This window comes from Uranotaenia lowii, chromosome 1 (assembly GCF_029784155.1).
Source record: "Uranotaenia lowii strain MFRU-FL chromosome 1, ASM2978415v1, whole genome shotgun sequence".
Lineage (NCBI taxonomy): Eukaryota > Metazoa > Arthropoda > Insecta > Diptera > Culicidae > Uranotaenia > Uranotaenia lowii.
The window spans coordinates 142,448,461-142,471,927 of NC_073691.1; the positions used below are offsets into that span (position 1 = coordinate 142,448,461).

The 23,467-nt window shown below is 37.4% G+C and overlaps 1 protein-coding gene across 1 annotated transcript in view; it reads left to right on the forward strand.

Annotated features, from left to right (window-relative positions):
• Nucleotides 1-1,274: 1,274 nt before the first annotated feature.
• The window catches only part of LOC129737993 (uncharacterized), a 499,481-nt gene continuing 477,288 nt past the window's right edge, over nt 1,275-23,467 (forward strand). Inside the window, exon 1 of the mRNA XM_055729168.1 lies at nt 1,275-1,381. Within this exon, the coding sequence (XP_055585143.1) occupies nt 1,378-1,381 (4 nt within the window). The 5' untranslated portion in view covers nt 1,275-1,377. The remainder of the gene's footprint in view (nt 1,382-23,467) is intronic.

Here is a 23,467-nt window from a genome sequence, read left to right on the forward strand (position 1 = left end):
AATTGGAGAAATTATGCGACGGCAATCGGAATGGACAATTGGCCAGACGCCGACAATGCAAAAAAAGTGAGCTTTTTGTTGTCGACTGTCGGAGTGGCAGCTCTAAAAAAAATTACAATTTTGAGCTGACGGAGGACGACAAAGTGAATCCGACAACGGTTCTTGCAGCGATTCGAGCAAAAGTGGTTCGTGTTCGAAATGTTATTGTAGATCGTTTGGATTTTTTCAGTACTGGACAACTACCGAATGAAAGTGTAGATGATTTTGTTTGTCGGTTGAAATGTCTGGTTAAGCCGTGTCGTTTCGCAGCTTTGGAAGAGGAAATAATAACCTATAAAATTGTTACTTCCAACAAGTGGTCGCACCTCAGAACAAAGATGCAAACAATGAGTGACTTAACCTTTTTGAATGCGATTGACTTGTGACGTATGGAAGTGCTCTCGCTTCAAAGCCAAGTAGACGTGAATAAAGTGAACGTGTCGAAAAATCGAAAATGCAAATTCTGTGGCGACTGGCATTTGTTCGTGAAAGGTGCTTGCCCGGCATATGGTCAAAAATGTAAGAAGTGCGGGCAAAAGAACCATTATGAAAAAGTGTGCAAAGGAGGAAAAGGAAAAGATTCGAAGCGAAACAAATCGCGCATAGTGAAAGAAGTGAGAAATGAAAACTACAGTGAAGATGCTAGTTCATCAGAAAGTGAATATAGAGGACAATCTAGTGATTCCGAAGTGGAAGGAGAAATAGGAAAAATCTACGATAATTCACATAAAGGTGGAAACGTACTAGCAGATGTTGTAGTGAAAGTTGGAAATAAATGGAAGAAAATAAAGTGCGAGCTCGATACAGGAGCTAATACAAGTTTTGTTGGATATGATTGGCTGTGTGAGCTACTCGGTGATACAAAACCGCAGCTATTGTCATCACCATATAAGTTACAAGCGTTTGGTGGGAGTTCCATATCTGTATTGGGCCAGATGAAGCTGCTGTGTAAGCATAAAGGAAAAAAAATATCGGCTGGTATTTCAAGTGGTGGATGTCACTCACCGGCCGCTGTTGTCGTTGAAAGTTTGTACGACGCTGGGGCTGATCAAATACTGCAATACGGTGTCTTTGATTCCGGCGTTACCGAAGAATGACGAAGAAATATTGAAGATTTACCGGATCAAAGCCGAAGAAATAGTGAATCAGTATAGCCATATTTTCGAAGGATATGGTCAAATGCCAGGAAAAGTTCATTTGGAGGTAGATTAAAATGTTCAACCAGTGATACAGAAACCCCGGCGTGTATTTACCAATAGCGCTGCGAAATCATCTCAAGGAAGAACTCGAGAAGCTTCAAAAGGATGGAATTTTGACCAGGGAGTACAATCACACAGAATGGGTTAGTAATATACTTCTTTTTAAGCGTGGCCCTGCAGAATCCCAGTCTCTCCGAATTTGCTTGGATCCTATTCCCTTAAATAAAGCCATAAAACGACCAAATCTTCAGTTCGTGACCCTTGACGAAATTCTTCCTGAGCTGGGCCAAGCAATAGTGTTTTCCACTGTCGATGCAAAAAAGGGGTTTTGGCATATGGCTTTGGATGAGTATAGCAGCAAGCTCACCACGTGGACTCCATTTGGCCGTTTTCGATGGTTACGCCTCCCTTTTGGAATCTCCTCCGCACCCGAAATCTTTCAATCCAAACTACAGGAGGTCATTCAAGGATTGATTGGCGTTGAATGTTTGGCCGATGATGTGTTAATATTTGGTCGAGGGGATACTATGAAAGAAGCTTTGGAGGATCACAATAGGAATTTGGAAAGGTTGTTTGCTCGTCTTCAGGACAATAACGTGAAACTGAATAGGTCCAAATTAAAACTTTGTGAAACTCCGGTGAAATACTATGGTCATGTTCTCTCCAGCTAAGGTCTCAAACCCGATGAATCTAAAGTTACTTCTATCGTCCACTATCCCATCCCATCCAATCGAGCAGAACTTCATCGGTTTGTTGGCATGATAACATATTTGAGTCGATTTATCCCCGACTTGAGCTCCAATTGTATAGAACTGCGGAAATTGATATCAGAGAAGGTCCCTTGGGAATGGTCGAATGTGCAGCAGAAGGAATTTGAAAATCTAAAGTCTCTTGTTTCGGACATTAAAACTCTCCGCTACTATGATGTCCGACTGCCTCTCGTTATCGAATGTGACGCCAGTTCTTTTGGATTGGGCGTAGCTGCATTTCAACAAAACGGAGTTATAGGATTCGCATCTAGGACGCTTACGCAAACAGAGAAAAATTATGCTCAGATTGAGAAAGAGGTACTGGCCATTCTCTTTGCTTGCTCTCGATTCGATCAGTTGGTGGTCGGAAATCCAAGAACTACAGTGAGCGAAATAAGAATAGCACCACTATGTGTTTTGCTTGTAAAAATATGAATGATTGGAAATCACGAAAATTTTCTTCTACAGTTTGTTCTGAATTGCTTAACGTATAAATCAAGCATAAGTTTACTTTTTTTGGACGTAGCAATTGGCGTTGAGGACCAAAAATGTGAAAAAAGGGTGCGAAATAAGAATAGCACCACTTGAGTTTTTCAACAAAAACAAGATTATTTTTAAAAATTTACTGTGTAAAAGTGATTAATAATGCTTCTACGAGTTATTTGAATAGATAACTGCATTTTAAGGAGTTTTCTAGAATTCCAAAGGTTTTCAAAGGCAAATTCCTAAACGCTAGAAGAGCATCTCTTAAAACCCCCTTTTAATACCTTTGAAAACTTTTGAAATTCTAGAAAACTCCTTAAAATGCAGTTATCTATTCAAATAATTCGTAGAAGCATTATTAATCACTTTTACACAGTAAATTTTTATAAATAATCTTGTTTTTGTTGAAAAACTCAAGTGGTCCTATTTTTATTTCGCACCCTTTTTTCACATTTTTGGTCCTCAACGCCAATTGCTACGTCCAAAAAAAGTAAACTTATGCTTGATTTATCCGTCAAGCAATTCAGAACAAACTGTAGAAGAAAATTTTATTCATTGATGTATTGTATTCATTAATGAGTACATATAGTTTACTCAAGGGAATTGGTCAAAATAAGTCACTTCTCGAATTTAAATTAATTAATGAGTACATGAACTTCACTCATGGGACTTGGGCAGCTGATTCTCTTTGTCAGTCAATATGTAACTTACAAAGGCTTTATATTCAAGTAAATATGTGACTTGGGGTTGCTTGGGAGTTAACGATATTGTTTTTTTTTTCAAGTCCCTTAATTCGAAGATCGCGCTAGTATTTCTACCAGAAGCGAAAACTCCTTTCTCAAACGGTGACTTGACTTTCAGAGAGGGGGTTCAGCTTTTGCTACTAAATACCATGCTGCCAGAGCCAGGCCGCGACTCGTTCAACTTCACAAGAAAACCTACCCGAATTGGGGCTCAACGGAACGATGATTCTTGCCACCCTCGCATTCAAAGCCAGCATTATGATTCACGACTACCGGATCTGAGCAAAAGCATGCCGAAAGTTGGAACCAGCAGCCGGCCCAGCAAAAAAAGAATCCTTACTCTCGGGAAAATGACCCGGGCGTCAAGAACGGTAATGCACAAATGTGACATGGGTTGGTTGCGCCTCGTTTGCCGGGGCGTGCATCAGTGAATAATGTTTCCCCGGGTCGTTCAAAATTGTGTGCAGCTCATTCTGCGTTGCCCTTGCGCTGTGCTGTGCGAAACCTGTCCAAAATGGATCCGGATGCGGAAAACCGGGAGAAAAAGGTAAGCCCGGATATCCGCTACTTTTTCAGTTGAGTTGAATTGAAATCAAAATTTCCCGTTGGAAAGTTACGGAACCATCGTAAGTAGCAGCGGTGTGGTGCCCTGGCAAAGAAGCCTTTGTTGGAACTTATTTGTACGGGCTTTGCGCGTTCGCGGAAAATTCTTCGCTCGGTTCTAAAATCCTTCCAACTGGAACTGGGAGAAATGAAATATGCCACTTTCAGAAGCTTATACAGTTTTTTGGATTTCTAATTCAACTCAACTCAAATGCAAAGTTCATCACTCACAGTTATTGAAGGTTCATTGGTGTTTAAAAAAGTATTGATGACTTTGTCCATAATCAACTTCAGTTAAAACAAACGGAAATAAAAACTGCCCTCATAAAGATGTTAAGAAAAAGCAGTCGGCTGCTGTTATGGTTGTCACTTGTCAGTACCCCAGGGCTGGAAAACCAAAAAAAAAAAAAATGAAAAAAAAGCGCTCAAATGTCAAATTGGTCTGATTGAATCACAGACCAGTGAGCAAATAACAAATTTTGTTTCATTAGAATAATCAGTACTGGTAGCTGGTAAACGATGGATAATGTGCTACAGAGACCCCATAGTGGTCATATCACCTCTTATTCACAACTCCTATCTCTACCTCCCCGTGGTACCGGCTGGGATGCGAGTAACCTAAGCGGAGATCGGGTACCCAACCCCGGTGGATGCTTTGGTCGCATGCAGACTGAGAAGGTGGCCGCACGCGTCTGTTCCCCAGGTCAGGGGCGGCGTGCAACAACAAACGAGCGTCTGTTCTCCAGGTCAGGGGCGGCTCAAACAGCGTCTGTCTTGCAGCAAGCGGCTGAATTTATGAAATGCGGCTCCCGCCAGCTAAGTCCAAGATGGCAGCCCCATCGCGGGATAGGGACTTTAGGCTAACAACCTACTGCTCCTGATATCTTGTATTGTTACAGAAACTGAGAGAAGAAATAACCGAATTGGAACTTTGGCAACGACTATTAGCATGAAAACACGGACTAGAATTGGAACTTGGAATGTTTTGACCCTTGCCCAGCCAGGTAAGCTGGCTCAACTTGCTAAAGAAGCCAGCCGCCTCAAGCTAGAGATATTGGGACTGAGCGAAGTCCGTTAGCCTAACACTGGAGAACACAAGACACAGTCTGGGCAAGTACTGCTTTACTCTGGCATACGAGGAGAACACGCTACTCGGGAACGAGGAGTTGGTTTCCTATTAACCCCGCAGGCCCATGCGGCCCTCATAAGATGGGAACCGATAAACAAACGAATAATCGTAGACAGATTCAGAACACGGGTTAGAAACCTTACAATGCTCCAGTGTTATGCGCCAACTGACGTTGCCGATTTGCAGGAGAAAGAGCAGTTTTTCAGTCAATTAAACAGCGTGGTTGAGAGAATTCCGAAGGGTGACATTCAAATCCACTTAGGCGACTTCAACGCAAAGATTGGCTCCGACAATCAGGACTTTGAGCGCATCATGGGGCGCCATGGTCTAGGACAGATGAGCGAAAACGGAGAGCTGTTTGTAGAATTTTGTGGCAACAACAACATGGTGATTGGTGGATCGCTCTTCCCTCGACCAGCACATAAGGTCACTTGGGTATCCCGAGATGGCCGAACAGAAAATCAAATTGACCACATCTGCATCAGTCGAAAATGGAGAAGGAGCCTTCTTGATGTCCGCAACAAACGAAGCGCAGACATTGCATCTGACCATCACCTCGTCCTTGGCGAGATACGACTGAGAGTTGCGCGTGTCCAACGGCGTGAGGAGAAAGTCGGGTGTCGATACGACGTCCGCCGGTTGGAGAATCCAGAGGTGAAAAGGGCATACGTTGAACAGCTAGAATGCGGAGCTGGAAAAGGCAGTTCAACGAGCTTGTTGTAGACGAGACAAGAGAGCCTGGACAAACTCCCTAGCCGAAGAGGGAGAAAGAGCCGCCGCCATTGGAGATATCCGATTATTATAGGATATTTCTCGCCGCCTTAGTGGTATATTACCACACGTCCAGAGGGGACGGGGTCTAAGCCCTCGGATCCCTGGTCGTTCCTCTGGGGATCAGTGAGGGTGGGTCTACATCACCTTCTTTTGCACTGGCTAGCTCGATCTGGATGTCAACGGAGGACCTCAAGGTCGGCTTTGTGCCTACTATTTATACCCAGAACTCGGATGTGATATTGTGTGGATGTTACAAGAGGATATTTAGTTTTAATTGTGTTTTATTGTGTGTTTATAATTTCTGTGTGTTTTGTGTATTGTGTGTTAAGTGTACTCACGTCGATGCAGGCCTGCGGCGGGGAATCTCGGTTCTCAAGTGGCGGTTCCGGTGGCTCGTCGGTGGCTGGGAGATGGTGGCGGATTTGTAGCGATCAACTAGTGTCTTGGCGGTGGTCTGGCGAAGGCTTGGCGAGAGTCTGACGGAAACCTGGTCTTGGCTTAACGGAGACCTGGTCGTGGCTTACCGATGCATTCGTCGAGGCTTGGCGGCTCGCCGGAAACTTGGCGATGCACTAGCGGTGACCTGACGAACGAATATTGGGCTGGTGACGATTATTTGCCTGGTTGGTCGAGGCACAAGGCGGGCTTTCTAGGTGGAAAGCAATCTTCCGGGTGGTTTGGTGATGATTAGCGGACTCGGTTCGATGATGGCGCAATGACATGTGTCGGGCACGTGTTGGCGGACTCCTTTCACCTGCGGATGTTGGCCAGTAATGGGTTGGCAACTCCAGCGCAAACGGGATGTCCGAGGTATCCGGGACTTTTGTCGTGTCACCGGAGGCTTAATTTCACGATAACTTGCGACTTGGGCGTTTTGCTGGCCCACAGTCGGATTTACTTCCTGCTTATTACGCCTTAATGTTCGCAACCGAAGCACGCGTGGTGTTCACTCTGCGGCTACCAACCGAAAGAGACACTCCCTCGGCCTCTTCGTTCTGACCTGTCATCCGATTTTCCCATTGCCGCCCACTGAACCGTAATTCGCCCCTTCTGTGTTGTGATGTTATACGTGTGCTGTCAAATGTTTGTGACGTCTGTTTTACCTAGCCATTATTTAAATTCAAATTCGAACTATTGCCTAATACATTTATAAAATAAATAAATTAACCAATTGACATGGAACAAAGAAACAAAAACCGACATGCAACCTATGAACTGTTACAACGGTAACAGGTACAAGGACTAATGCAAGAATGCCGCTGAAAAAACCGAGCAGGTCAGCTACTGACAGATCGAACAGATCAGCTCAAGCGTTGGACTGAGCATTTTGATCAACTTTTCCAAGTTACAAATAGCAATGGCCAACAGAACCCGCAGCTCGAGGTGCCCACAGTAAGTCGCTGGCTGAAATAGAAGCGGCAATCAAGGACATGAAATCCAACAAAGCGCCTGGAATCGATTGCATTCCTGCTGAAATGTTCAAAGCCAACCCTGCCTTGTCAGCACAAATGTTGCACCGTCTTTTCGCTGACATTTGGGATACTGCAACATTCCCGGCCGACTGGATGCAGGGTATCCTCGTAAAGGTCCCAAAGAAAGGAGACCTAACAGAGTGCGGTAACTGGCGTGGCATAACTTTGATCTGTACAACCCTTAAAGTACTCTGCAAAGTGATCCTGAACAGGATCATGTGTGGACCACATCACAATGCTACGAATCATACTGGAACAAATCAACGAATTCCAGGACTCTCTTCTGCTGGTGTTCGTTGATTTCGAAAAAGCATTTGACCGACTGATTCACGAAAACATCTGGGCTGCTCTTAGACGACGAGGGGTCCCAGAGAAACTAGTCCATCTCATCGAAGCACAGTACGAGGCATTTTCGTGCAAGGTCTTGCACGACGGTGTCTTGTCTGAGCCAATCCCGGCAACTGCTGGAGTGAGACAAGGATGTATTTTGTTACCGCTGCTTTTTCTCATCGTAATGGATGAGATCTTGACTGGATCGATTGACTGTAGACCAAACCGAGGATTGCCGTGGAATCCTTCAACCATGGAGCAACTGAACGACCTTGACCTGACAGACGATATTGTTTTGCTCGCCCAAACACAACAAGACATGCAGAGCAAACTCGATGACCTCACCGAAAGCTCCAAGGCAGCAGGTCTCAAAATCAATGTCGGAAAGACCAAGTCGATGGAAATCAATACAGAAAATCGTTCCAATTTCGTGGTAGCTGGACAACAGGTTGAGACAGTGGAGTGCTTCCAGTATCTTGGTAGCCAGATTACGCCTGATGGTGGTACCAAGAAGGACATCGAAACCCGGATCAGAAAAGCCCGATTTGCGTTTGCGAGTCTCCGAAACATCTGGCGGTCACGCCAGATCTCTCTACGAACTAAGATCCGAATCTTCAACTCAAACGTCAAATCCGTATTGCTGTACGGGTGTGAAACTTGGTGCACATATGCGGTGACGACGCGAAAACTGCAAGTTTTTGTGAATCAAACGTTGAACTTCATCGCCGGTGTCATCAAAAGGCGCTAGAAATCGAGATTCGGGAACGTAAGTGGAGATGGATTGGGCACTCGCTGTGAAGAGATGAAAACGAGATTTGCAGAGAGGCGCTTGACTGTAATCCAGATGGGCATCGAAGAAGAGGCAGGCCCAAAAGCTCCTGGCGGCGAAGTCTAGCCGCTGAAGTCCGCACAGTTGACGAGAACCTTGGCTGGCAGCAAGTGAAGACGCTGGCTCCGGATCGCCAGCAGTGGAGATCTTTTATCTCAGCCCTATGCGCCGGTCAATCGACGCTGGACTCTTAGGTATATAGGTATAGAATTTTCTTCTTATGTCTGCTATAAATTGTGAAATGAGAACAAACATGACCAAAATAGTCAATTAACATTCTATCTTTGGGTTTTATTTGATTTTATACAAGGATTAGGGCTTCCTGAATAAAATATCAAGCCTCCTTCAATAGGGGATCAAGTCTCCCATAACTTCGGAAAAATCGCAATTTTTTTACTCCCACGAAAATGCTTCTAGTTCATCAACGGGTTCAAGTATCGATCTAATTTTTGGAGCATAGAAACTTGAAGTTACAAGCTGTCAGAAAATGTCAAAGACGGCGAGTTGCAAAATTTTTCCCCAAAAGATATGGTGAAAATAAGAAAAGGGGATCAAGTATCCCCACTCTCCCCTTTTGTAAATGCAATCCTGGGGCAACACTGTAGCATGGTTTTTGATTGTCTTATTTTGAAAGCTATCAGATGGCGCCTCTTTGTTTTCTACAGCCTCTTTAGATGTCAGTTGACTCGTTGTCATTCTTTTTTGGAACTTCATCGGTTATCTTTATTATGTCTATCGGTCACCTTCTAGTATATACTATCTTTGGCGGCGTGTAGGAGAATGGATTGTGGAGGCGAAGGATGAACCACGAGCTCGCGCGACTCAACGGCGAACCCAGTATTCAGAAGGTGGTGAAGGCTGGCCGGATACGCTGGACAGGACATGTTGGGAGATTGCCTGACGATTGTCCTGCAAAACAGATGTTCGCTACAAATCCGGTAGGAACGAGACGAGCAGCGGAGCAATGAGCCAGGTGGTTAGACCAAGTGGGTGGGTAGGCGAATGTAGGATGTCCGAGAAATTGGAAAACGGTTGCCATGGACCGAGTGAAGCAAGGGAAGATTCACAAAGACAAGCAAATAAAACATAGAAGAAAAGTGAAGATTTACAAATTGGATGTTTCCCCTTATTTAGTCTTTTATCCAACATTTATTCGTAGGTTCCGTTGCTGGATTCATCGGACTAGACGAGTGATCATCTGGCACTCTAACGGTGGCCTCAGTTCAAGAACACTAACTGCGTCCATCCACAGTGTAGAGTTGAGCTTTCACTTATTCTATAAGCTGGTTTTTGCTCAACCGCCCTGCGTGACTTCCTAAAAATTTTAGGCTAAAATCGACTCTAATATAGTTTTCTGAGGATGGCTGAAGGTAGTTAGCAGAAATGTTAAAAAAAATTGTATTTATTTGATTTCAAATTCACCGAAAAACATCAACCAGAAAGCCAATTAAACCAACTCCCCAACCCAAACGAATTATTTGCTCTTCTACCTCGCGTTTGTTCGATGAAAGTGTAGTGGTGTAGCCTCTCTTCAATGCTTTCCATGGGAATATATGTGCCTCAATAGAATGCTTCAACATTTTATAAATAGTAATTCTACACATAGTAGATCCGGCCATAACGAACAACCAAGTCTGTCAAGTTTTGAGGTTCGACAAGTTTCGGACTTCCTTCCGAATCGTGTCGCGGCCACATCGCTGCTCCAGCTGAATCAAAACTCCGGTAAGCCCAAGCTGGATTTACGTTGGATCTAGGTGCCTATTACCACCGCATCATTAACTACATACAAACTGTCGTTCCTTTAAGCGTACGACTCACGGATAAACTGTCCGTGAAATTTTGCGGAATCGTGGCTCTGCCCCTGTTCTGGCACTCCAAAATGTCGGCACAATGTGGTGCAAGGACTTCGGCAATATCTAGTATCGCTGCATCGACGGCGTCGACCGTTCCGATACAACGGGCACGGATACCATGTTGCGGCTGGGCCGTAAGGAGTTTTGTAAAAATTCGTCTGCGTCCGTATCAAGGTGCTGGCGTTTCAAATATCATGGCAAAGCGAAGTATCGGCGGCGATTGTATCGCTGCAGCAACAACATCAGCATTTACGGCATTGGCCATTCCGGCCCAACGATACTGGTTGAAAAAGGCATCGGCACACGGAGAAAAAATACGACTGTTGTTCTAATTATTTCACCTAGTTACACCAATTATCACTATGTAGTTGATTTTTTTGCATTCAACTGTAAATATAATAAACACAACTAAAAACTGCTGATTGACTTTATGCAATCAACTATGCAGATAAAGGATTCAACTGTAATGGTATAATTGATTCAACTGTATATAAGATAGATTCAACTTCAATTGTATGGTTAATTTTAGGCATTCAACTATAAATATATTAGATTCTACTTTACATTTCTGGTTGACCTCTTCCATCTAACCATAAATATGATTGATTAAACTGTAATGTTATAATTGATAAATTAACAGTATATTCAAAATATTTTAACAATATATACATTTAAATTACACGCTGTTGATCATTTTTAACGACCAAAATCATTGCCACCACCACAACCAAGAAGCACCAAGCCATAAATTATTTTTCTCAAAATCGACACAGACCATCATTTTTTTGCCTTTCTTTCAGAAAGGTATAGTTATCGGTCGATTTGGGAGATCATTAATTATGGGTCTTAGATATACCTTTATAGGTACCAATCGAATCAGCTCGATGAGTTCTGATGATGTCTGTGTATTTGTGTGTATTTGTGTGAATTTTTGTAAACTTTGTTCTCGACGTTTTTGTGAAACTGAGCAGTACAATAAAAATGATTTTTATCTTGAAAAATTTGATTTTTTTTCTTCTTCAACCTATAAAAGAAAGAAAAAAATACAAAATAGTTTGAAAATTTAATTTTCATAGTAAATATCAAAAATCATCGCTCCAAAAACGTGTCAATTTGGCTTGCTAGCCACAACCAGCAATCACTAAAATCAAGATTATCGTATATATGACGTCAAATTATACGTGACGTCATAGATACGCGCTTGCTATCTAAAAGTATGGATCTGTCGATTTGTGGAAGGGAGAACAGACAGGCTTCACTCCCACTCAGGTTTGATGTCATCGTGACAGAAACCATGTGGGAGGAAGACGACAACTAAAATTTTCCCGGCCAATCTTTAAATTTTTCCTAATAATGGTTCAGTTTGCATCCGAACCATTTCAAAAATTTCGGAACCGAAGCTCCAAATTATTGAACATAAAAATGGTTTTCACCAAGGGGTACGACCCCGATATTAAAGAAGTCGTTGATGAGTACGTGATGCTCACACTGCATGGTACGAAAGCGATAGTAACTTCGCCCAACATTATATTCAGGCACAGATTGCTCTGAGAAGGGGAAAACAACACGGGTACTCGGCAATGTTGCCACATCCAAATCTGTACCGCTCATCGAAAAAATCTTTTTCATCTGTACCGAAAACTCAAAAATCTGTACCAAAATCTGTACCGAAGAAAAAAAAAGTTCTCCATTCAATTTGTTGATATGTGAAGATTTTGTTTCTATTTTTTTAATCTAAAAAAACATAGATACTTCATTGCACATACTACAGTTTTTTAGTTAAACACTTTTTGTGAAACTCATTTATTCATTTTTATTTTCTCTCTTTGAAAAACTGACATTGAAAAATATTTTTCATAACAAACATTACCTAATGTTTATAATTTGTATACAAAGTTTTATTAAAACGATTTTTGAGCGTCATATTTAATACGACATTTTTCGATCCGCCGTTTCATCTTAAATACTAACTTTTTGTTCTAAAGATAGCGTTTCAACACTCAGACGCCTACGAATTTTGGATTAATTGGCATTTACTTATGAGAAAATGCGCTCAACCACTGCTGACGAGTGGAATCAGATCAGGGAACTGAGATAAAAAGGAGATTCATCGTCAATGATCATACAAGTTTTGCAGCCAATGATTGAATTTGTGGTAATTTGTTGCAATTTGTTAGAGAGAATTAGAAGGTTCAAGCACTGGTTCAAGTTAAAATGAGAGAAACGGGTGCTCAGAGAGAGTGAAAATTGTTGCAAATTGTTGCGATTTGTTAAGCAGTTGTGGAATTTTGATCATTACCGTTCCAACTGCAAAGAATTCTCTCTCCACTGCAATCCCTCGAATCAGATATTTAATTCTGCCTGTCAGCGTTACAGTTTGATTTTTAACATCCTTTATATGGAGTGTGTACTTCCCAATAAGGAACTCCTATCGTCAGAATAATAAAAGCAAACTTTTGACATTGTTTTTTATACAGTTTTCAATAAACTGGATGAAAGCAAAGTGTAGACACTTGTTTCAATTTTTAAAAGTAAAAAATCTGTACAAATCTGTATAAAATTTCGAAAATCTGTCATCTGTACGTACAGATTCTGTACCAAAAATGTGCTCAAAAATCTGTACCTGTCTAGATAAATCTGTACATGTGGCAACCGTGGTACTCGGGTACGCGGACGATGTATGCACATCTATCTAATAAGACAAATGCTACTGAATCCTCTCGAGCTTTAAGCTCTCGAGCTTGTTTTTTTGTTCCCTTTTCTCTTCCTCTCTTCAAATCTAACGTTGCGTTGTTGTTGTTGGGGTTGGTGTCTAGAGAAAAAACATGACGGCTTGGAGGTCAATCTGAACTTTCACTTGCTGAAGCCAATGGAAGATGACAACCAAACAGTAGCGCCACCAAGCCCTCCATAGTATAGTTTGAAGCATTTGGGTTTTTTTTTGGAAAGCTAATAATAATTATTGACAAAGTTGAAGAAACAGGAAAAAACTCCGAATTAACCATTTTCACCAGGTTGACCAAATACAAAAATGACAAAATCGACAAAATTGACAAATTTGAAAAAAAAATGACTAAATAGACCAATTTTACTAAATTGACGAAATTGACAAACTTGACATAATTCATTGATTTGACAAAATTCACTTAGTTGAAAAAATCATAAAATTGATAAAATTTATAAAATTGACTAAATCGAGAAAATTGGCAGAATTGACCAAATTGACGATGACAAAATTTACAAAATTCACTGAATTGACAAAATTGACAATATTGATAAAACTGACAAAATTAACAAAATTGAAAAAATGACAAAATTGACAAAAATAACAAAATTGACAAAAGAGATGACAAAATCGACAAAATTAATTAAATTGACATAATTGACAAGATTGATAAAACTGACAGAATCGACAAAATTGAAAAAAAAATACTAAATTAACGATGACAAAATCGACAAAATTCACTAAATTGACAAAATTGACAAGATTGATAGAACTGACACAAATCGACAAAATAGACAAAATTGAAAAAAAAATTACCTAATTGACCAAATTGACGAAATTGACAAACTTGGCTCAATTCCTTGATTTGACAAAATTCACTTAGCTGAAAAAATCATAAAAATTGATAATATTTATAAAATTGACAAAATCGAGAAAATTGGCAGAATTGACAAAATTGACTATGACAAAATCGACAAAATTCACTGAATTGACAAAATTGACAAGATTGATAAAACTGACAAAATTGAAAAAAATTACTAAATTAACGATGACAAAATCGACAAAACTCACTATATTGACAAAATTGACAAGATTGATAATACTGACAAAAATCGACAAAAGTGACAAAATTGATCAAATTGTCAAAATTCACAAAATTAACAAAGACAAAATCGACAAAATTCACTATATTTACAAAATTGACAAAATTGGAAAGATTGACAAAATTGGAAAGATTGACAAAATTGACTGGCGAAATTTACAAAATTGACCCAATTGACTAAATTTTGATCAAATTTACAAGATTGACAAATTTACAAAATTGACAAACTTGACAGAATCGAATAAAATTGAAAAAATTGAGAAAATTGGCCAAATTGACAAAAACAAAATCGACGAAATGCACTTAATTAACAAAATTGGCAAAGCTGTCAAAATTGACAACATTGACAAGATTGACAAAATCAACTAATTTGATAAAACTTACAAAATTGACAAAATAGACAAAATGAATAAAACTGACCAAATTGACAAATTTGACAAAATTGACAAATTTGACAAAATTTACAGAATTTTCAAATTTGAAAAAGTTGACAAAATCATGAAAATTGTTAAAATCGACAAATATACAAAATCTAGAAAATTGGTTAAATTGACAAAATTTACTGAACTAACAATGCTTACAAAATCATGAAAATTGATAAAATTGACATTATTGACAAAATTTAAAAATGACCAAATTAACAAAATTAAAGAAATAGACAAAATCAACAAAACAGAATAAAAATCTCAAAATAACAAAATTTGCAAAATTTACAAAAATGATAAAATTGACAAAATGAACGCAATTGTCCAAACAAACAAAACCGACAGAATTGATAAAATTGACAAAAACTATCAAAATCGACTAAATTGACAAAATTGACAGAATTTGAAAAATTGACAAGGAAGACAAAACCCACAAAATTGATTCAATTGACAAAACTGAACGAATTGATGAAATTGACAAAATTCTTAAAATTGGCAGAGTTGAAAAGATTGACAAAATTGGAAAAAACTGACAAATCGACAAACTTTTCAAGATTGACGAAATTAACAAGATTAACAAAACTGACCAAATTGACAAAAATGAAATTATTGACAAAATTCATAAAATTGACAACATTGAGAATAATGACAAAGTTGACAAAAATAACAAAGTTGACAAAATTAACAAAATTCACAAAATTGACAAAACTGTCAAAATTGAAAAAAATGATGAAATTGACAAAAATGAAAAAAATAGCCAAAATTGACAAGATTCACGAAATTGACAAAATTGAGAAAACGATGAGAAAATTGACGAAAATGATAAAAAAAAGACAAAATTAAAAAAAAATTACAAAAAAGACAAAACTGACAAAATTGACAAGAATGATAATAATGAAAAATTAACTTTATGAATGACAAAATTGACGATGTTGAAAAAAATGACTCATTCGACAAAATTGACCAAATTGACAGCAACTGACAAAACTGACAAGATTAAAATTGAGAGAACAGACAAAAGTTTAAAAATAGACAAAATTGGAAAAATTTACAAACATGACAAAAGCTTTAGCACCGACATAATTCATTTAATACACATCATTTATAAAACAAGACCATGACTAAAGTGCAAATAGGGGAGAGGAAGGCTATATGCGCATATTAAGGAAAGCACTAATTTTCTCCTATACTCCAAAAGATAGGAGCCTGAAAACTATATGCACATGAGCGGACATCTGTTTTATATACGTTAGTGAAATTTTTCTGTTAAAATCTCTTACAGTTTTTGTGAAAATAATTTTATAATAAAAGAAGTCAAAATAGCCGATTTCCGAAACTGGCGGGCTAAATGCGCATATTTATGTTTTTAGCTATATTTCATTACCACTTGCAATATTTTGATATTATTTAATTGAAAATGGTAGAAACGGATGTTAAGCATACGTCAAGGCCGAAATTTTGGTGAAATTTTTTACATCACTAGTTCTTTTGCATGAAACATAGTTAAGTATGCCATATGGCCATATTTCAGGGTAATATTTTGTTCATATTGTATTTTTATCGGATCAGTAGGAAGTTCTTCTTTTTTCGCTGTAAGATCGTGATTTGAGCGTAGATTTCATGATTTCATGATAGAAAGTAAAAAATTTATAAGACTAATCTATTTTTCTTGATATAGGCATTTAACCTGCCTTGATATGGGCATTCAGAACCTGTCTCTTATTCCAATATCTTATCATTTACAACTTTGCCAAAAGCTTCGATTTGTTGAATTTCCGATTTCCAGATGAATAAGAAAGAAAAACCACTAAAATTTTTGTTCACAGAATCTGTATGCACAATAATTAAAGTTCAATATATTATAACAAAACTGACAAAAATCTTGTTTGAATTTTTAAATTTTTTCGACTTTATATAATAATTTAATTTTTTTATGCCATGTGTTAAAAGCGTATTACCCTCAAACTGCACTAATTAGATATGATGAATCTCCAGCCATATCGTCAATCGGCTGTATGCGCATATTACCCAATATGCGCATATAGGGACACTTCCCCCTATGGGCCAATCGTAGAAGAGTGATTCTTAACCGATCATTCATTTATTATCCAGTTCAGCCATTGGCCGAAATGTAAACTAAGACCGAATTCCTCGGAATCATGATCATGTTATCTGAATTTAAGAATCAAGCATAGGGCCTAGACCCTCACGTCGCATATTTCTATAGTGATATTAAGTCCATCCTTCGCCCAACGATAGATTCTCAAGCACAGATTGCTCTGAGAAGGGGAAAACGACATGGGGATGCGGACGATGTATGCACACCATCTCATCTTCTCACGTGCCGTTCGTGCTCAGTCAGGAAGCTAAGCACGAACGACAGGAGAGAATTTCGCCCGTGGAAGCAAATTGAATCTTATTAGACAAATGCTACTCAATCCTCTCGATCTTTAAGCTTTCGGGTTAGTTTTTTCGTTCCCTTTTCTCTTCCTCTCTTCAGATCTAACGTTGCGCGATGGAAGCTTTTCGTTCGCATAGAAAAACCTGTGCAATTGTTGCGTATTGTTGTTGGAGTTGGTGTCTGACGATAACGGTTTGGGAGTCAATCCAAACACTAGCGCCACCAAGTTCTCAATAGTAGAGTTTGAAGCATTTGGGATTTTCTGAAACATGCACATAAATACGAATTAACTATTTTGGCAAGGTTGACCTGAAAAAAATTTAACTAAATTGACAAAATTCACAAAACTGACAAAATTGACCTAATTGACAAGATTGACAAGATTGACAAAACTGACAAAATTGAGAAGATTGACAAAATTGAGAAGATTGACAAAATTGACAAAATAGCCTAACTGAGAAAATTGACCAAATTGACTAAACTGACAAAATTGACCAAATTGTCAAAATTTACAAGAATTACAAAATTCACAAAATTGACAAAATTGACGATTTTGACAAGATTGACCAAATTGACAAGATAAACAATTTCGACAAAATCGACAATATTGACACAACTAACAAAATTGCCGAAATTGACAGAATAGACAAAATTGACAAGATTAACAAAATTGCCAAAATTGACAAGATTGACATAATGTACAAAATTGACCAAATTGACAAAATTGACAAATCTGAACAAAATTGACGAAATTGTTTAAATTGACAAAATTAATTAAATCGACAAAATGGTCAAAATTCACAACATTCCCAAAATTCATAAAATTGAAAGTATTGATTTAATCTACAAAATTGAAAAATTTGACCAAATTGACAAAATTGACGAAATTGTCAAAATTGACAAAATTGCCAAGATTGACAAAGTTGATGATATTGTCAAAATTAACAAAATTGACAAGATTGACAAAATTGACCAAATTGACAAAACTGAATGAAATTGACAAAATTTATAAAATCGACAAAATTAACAAACTTCATAAAATTGACAACATTGATTAAATCGGCAAAATTTACAAATGTAACATATTTGACATATTTGACATATTTGACAAATTTGGCGAATTTGACAGATTTGACAAAATCGAAAAAATTTACAAAATTGACAAAATTTACAATAGTCACAAAATTTACAAAATTTGAAAATTTAAAAAAAAGACCAAATTGACATAATTGACCAAATGGACAAGATTCAAAAAAAATTGCGGAATCAACAAAAGTAGCAAAATGTGGCAAAATGACATAATTGAAAATATTGACATTAAAAATTATAAATATCGTTATCTTATAATTTAATTCTACCGATTATGATACCCTACGTTGCAGCATTGTAGTAAAATCTAGCAATTGTAATTTTATCCAATAATTTTATCAATGTATTTGTTTCCTTTACTTGAGAGGATGAATTATTTTAAATACATGGTCAGGTTTTTTTTAGATTGTATTCTTAATTTTGACCCCTTCAATTTTAAAGTTACCTATAACTCCAAAAGGAGTAAATTGAGTGAGATTATAATGTCATAGAAACGGGATCATACAAGATATTCCAGAATCCAGATTCCAGTCATTCTAAAATCTTTAATAAGTTGCAAATAATGTTATTTATATGAAAGTAATGATTAAATCAAAATACTTTGATCCTATAAAAAATTTTGAATCTTCATTTCTTAAATTTATTTTGGATTGACTATGCGTTTGAAATCCTTCAATCATAATTCAGAATTTATAAATCTATTATTTGTTTATTATTTTGTATCATATGTATCCAAATATAATTGACAGGCTGTAAGAAAGGCTACAATCCACTGTCAAGTGTATTAAATCGGGATTTTTTGTTTGCGACGGGTACGAAATCTAGCCTTTTTAGAATTTTGCGGTTCCGAGTCCAGGATCTTTCACGGAGTACGTGGAATCGACGTGAATTTCAACCCGAGCTGGTTGATCCAAACGTGCACGTTTATTATCTTCCGCAAATGGCCATCTAAGGGAACCCTCAGTTTCCTCTACGGAACCTGGATGATGTAGTACTTCATAAGAACGGCACTATAAGGGAAACGCTAGGCATCATCAAAAGTCTGGCGACAATAGTGGTTTATAGTTGACGTGGAAAATAAATATCTAAGCGGCGTAACATCCCAAGCAACCAAAAGTCACATATTTACTTGAATGAAGGCATTGAAAGTTACATATTGGCTGACAAAGGGAATCAACTGCACAATTCCTTTAAGTGAACTTTATGTACTCATTAACGAACTTGAAAGTTGCAAAAGTGATTAATACGTACGTTGTAAGGGACTTAAGTCACATAAAGGGTACAAACGTGCTCAAAACGGGATTTGTGAAGTCACAAAAAGTTCATTGAGGTGCTTTCAAAATCAAATCACCACTTCGAGTTTTAGCTTCAGTTAGAACAACATCTAGGCATGGTCTTGTGGTAGCGTGTTCGATTCTCACCACGAAGGTCAGGGTTCGATCCCCAAGATGGGCAAATTTTTTTTTATCAATAAGTAATTTTGTAATTGAGTGATCATTCTGATGCGATATATTAAGGTTGCCAGATTGCCCGGTTTTATCCGGGTTTGCCCGGATATTTGATACAAAATTTGGGAACAGTCTGGCCCGGCCCGGATGCCCGGATTTCATTGAAAATGCTCGGATTTTGCTCGGATTTTTTCACTTTATTCAGCAAATCAAACAATAAAAAAATTGTGTTGTAATTTTTTTTAATTTGGTTACCAACATAAAATTTTTCGAGCAGATTTTGTAAAAAATAATCATGAAAGGATTTTTCGAAGCCTTAAAATACGATTTGACAAAAATTGCCCGGATTTTTGGTCGTCGATTTAGAAATGAAATGCCCGGATTTCGCCAGGTTTTTTTTCTAGAAAATTGCCCGGATTGTCCGGCCCGGATACGTGCTGAAAAAAATCTGGCAACCTTACGATATATGTAGGAAATGTAGAAAAGATTAAAATTTTAGAATTAAGCAATTTGTCGAATTTGGAATCCGGCGGATATTTTTATTTTTAGGGTATTTCAACGTTGGCACCAGTACTATTCCAAGCTGCATAGAATGCACTTCGGCACTAAAACGAGTTGTCCCCGAACTGGAAAAGTGCAGCTCTGTGACGTTCTGTCGAATAAATTCTATTCTGCCTCTCGCTGAAAGAAATCTAGATTTAAAGAAATTAAGTCGAGTGTCTCTGGTAAGTTAATTTATTTCCCGAAGTCAAATATTATTTAATTGCTTGTGTTTTGATTATTCTAGGCCGAGGCATGAAACCCAGAATTAGTCGATTCAACGGAAAACCTCTGCAGGTGATAAATGGCGACGGAAAAGTCAAGGCCAAATCGAATGTGTTCCGTCAACGATGTGGTTGCATGGGGAAGAAGTGGATAACGGCTGATGGCCAATCCGACTTGCTTGAATCCCAGAACCGTTCTTCGAGAGGTTGGTTAAAATTAAAAGCGTTCTACTGAATGATAATTTCATTACTATTAATCATTTATTTACCACAGGTTTACCATCTTATACTTCGCGGCTCGCTCACAGGGAACCATTTCTAAACAGGATGACATAATGATGGAAACATCAAATTCTAATGGAGACGTGGAAGTGGAGAAACAAATTATGGCGGTAAAGACACAAATCGAACTTAGTGATCGCCATTCCATTGATATGTAATATTTGGCTGGAATAAAAAAAAATTTAAAACATAAAATCATGATGAAACATAAATATTTATTACACGTACAAAAACTTAATTTCTACCATAAATATAGTTGTTTACCGCGAAATCAATCATACGAATATAATTTAATCTAATATAGTGAGCATTCTTTATAAGCAACCTTTACACAAGCAACATTCTATTGAAGCAACCTCTGCATTAGCAACTTTTTTTTATTCCAAAATTTCTGTACAAGCAACCATGGTTTTATTTTTCATTTTAACTTTCATTCTTCCGTAAAAATGGAGAAGAAAGGCAGAGTATCAATTTCTTTGAAAACAAAATTATTTATTTTAAATGAACTCCAAGATGGCAAGACACCGACAGAGATCTGCAGAAGCTACAACATCCATAAGTCAACTTTAACGAGGATAAAAAATAATAAAGAAAACTTGGAAGAACTCGCCTCAAAAACGTATGTTATTCAAAAAAAAATTAAGCGAATGAAACCATTAAAAAATCCTGGTCTTGATGATAAACTATACGCATGTTTTTACTACGGAGAGAAGCAAACGAATTGGTTTCAAACGAGATGCTCAAAGTTAAAGCACTGCACTAGATTTGAAAAGGTCACTCAATGGACACGAAGAACTTCCATTTAATTTTTTTAAATTAAAAAAACACCACGGCATAAGATTTTTGACGGTTTCCGGTGAAAAACTTTCCTGCAATGCTGAGAGTGCTGCTAAATTTACAAGCGATTTCAAAAAGATTATTGCCGAAAATGGGTTTTTATTGGAACAGATCTACAATTGTGACGGAACCGGTATGGTTCACAAAGGTTTGTACAAGAAAACAAACGCTACCGAAAAAACTGCTGTAGGACGGAAATTCATGAAGGAAAGGGATAATGGTGACCTTGTGTAAATGCAACTGGGACGCATAAACTCGATTTGATGATGATTGCAAAATCTAAAAATACTCGGTATTTTAAAAATGTAAATTTACCACTGTATTACAAATCATTCAAAAATGCTTGGCAAACTTCTGCACTTTTTAAGGAGTGGTACAACGATTTATTCATCTCTGAAGTTTCTCGTTACTTAGAAGCTAAAGGCTTACCAGTAAAAGCGATTTTATTGGTCGATAATGCCCTGTCATGGGACAGCAAACACTTTTTCCCATGATGAAAACTTTAAGGTTATTTTTTTCCACCCAACAATACACCCTTGTTGCAATCACTTGACCAAAATGTCATAAAATCCCTTAAGCAACGGTATCAAAAGCACCTTCTGTCAACACTCTTGGCGTTATGTGTAAACGGCAATAGCGACATAGACATGAAGCCTGGAATGATGTCCCACGATCCGTTGTCATGAGTTCATTTAAACATCTGAAACTGCTTATTTATCTATAAATCACAAAACTGATTTTTCTTAAAATTTATACTCCTTTTTCTATATAAGCAACTTTTTCTACATAAGAAACTTTTTTGAAAAAATTGATTCAGATTAGTTGCTTGTATAGAATGCTCACTGTATATTTATAGTTAAGCCAATCAGAAAAAAAATAATTTAATTTATCATATTCATTGTTGAATGCATAAAATCAATCATACGATTATAATTGAATCTAATATATTTATAGATAAACTAGCAGGCCCGGTAAACTTCGTCTTACCATGTTCAACTTGGCGTCCAATTTCCATTTTTCCTAGTTTTTTTTTACATTTCCCTCCTTTCCCTTTACTCGAATCGTCCCGCTTAATTCTATCAAAACAAAACCTAAGAATTTTAACTCAATTCTACGGGTCCTTTAACTTTCACTTTTCGTTACTTGTTCCATAAATAACTGTATGTTGATAATATGTATGTTTCATTTGTTGTATTCCATTTAGTAGATTTATTCCGTTTTGTTCGAGTTCACGTGAAGGTTTAAACCGAAATAAAAAGTTTCTCATTTATTGGAATATATTGCGTATGAATCTTTTTTTTAAATAGAATTTGGACTATCGGGACAATTTTGAAGTATTTGCCAAATATTTTGCCTAACGCAGCGCTTTCAGCTTCCTATTTGCTTTGGATAGTGTATTTTTTAGAGCTGAAGAAATAAGCTAAACATTTTTTACTGGCATTTTCAAATAACTTTTTTTTCACCATCCTCATCCTTCGAAGCAGTTTGAATTAAAATCCATATTTTCACCAAAATTATGTTCAAAAAAGTTTCGCCTGATACTAAACTTATAGACTTTACGCATTTCAACTCAAAGTGTTCCCAAACAGCACTTGTCATGGCATTAAATCTGTATACTGAAAATCCTTTTTTTTATTTTTTCAAGAAAAAAATGCAAATTAATTCCTTTGAACTTCAACCCAATGAATCAACGAAGCGATTGGTTTTTAAAAGAGGAAAAAATATGTTAAGATATGTTCACCCATTATTTAAAAGATTCTAATTGCAGCATTTGGGTGTTCTGATTTCAAAATTTCCTGAACATTGTTGGTGGTGATCTGCGATTTTATTTGGGATTATGTCATATTTTCAGGATTTAATAACATTTAATTGAAAAGCAGATTTTTTTTAAATTTTATAAATCGAAAAGAAATAATCTGTTCAAGCTTCTATGGTTTCATGAGTTCCTGGAAATCATCATATAAACAAAACCTTAATAAAAGTTAGGTATCTTTTTTACTGTAAATCTTAATGTTCATAAATGAAAGACCGGGGCAAATGCAAACGAATATCACCCCAGTTCAACTTTCATATTGTCTGAAAAAATTAATATTTTCAATAAAAACAATAGTTATGCTGACAAAAATAAATATTGAAGTAGACATTTGTCCCTTTTATTGGGGCAAGTGAAAACACATACGTTTTTTTTCAG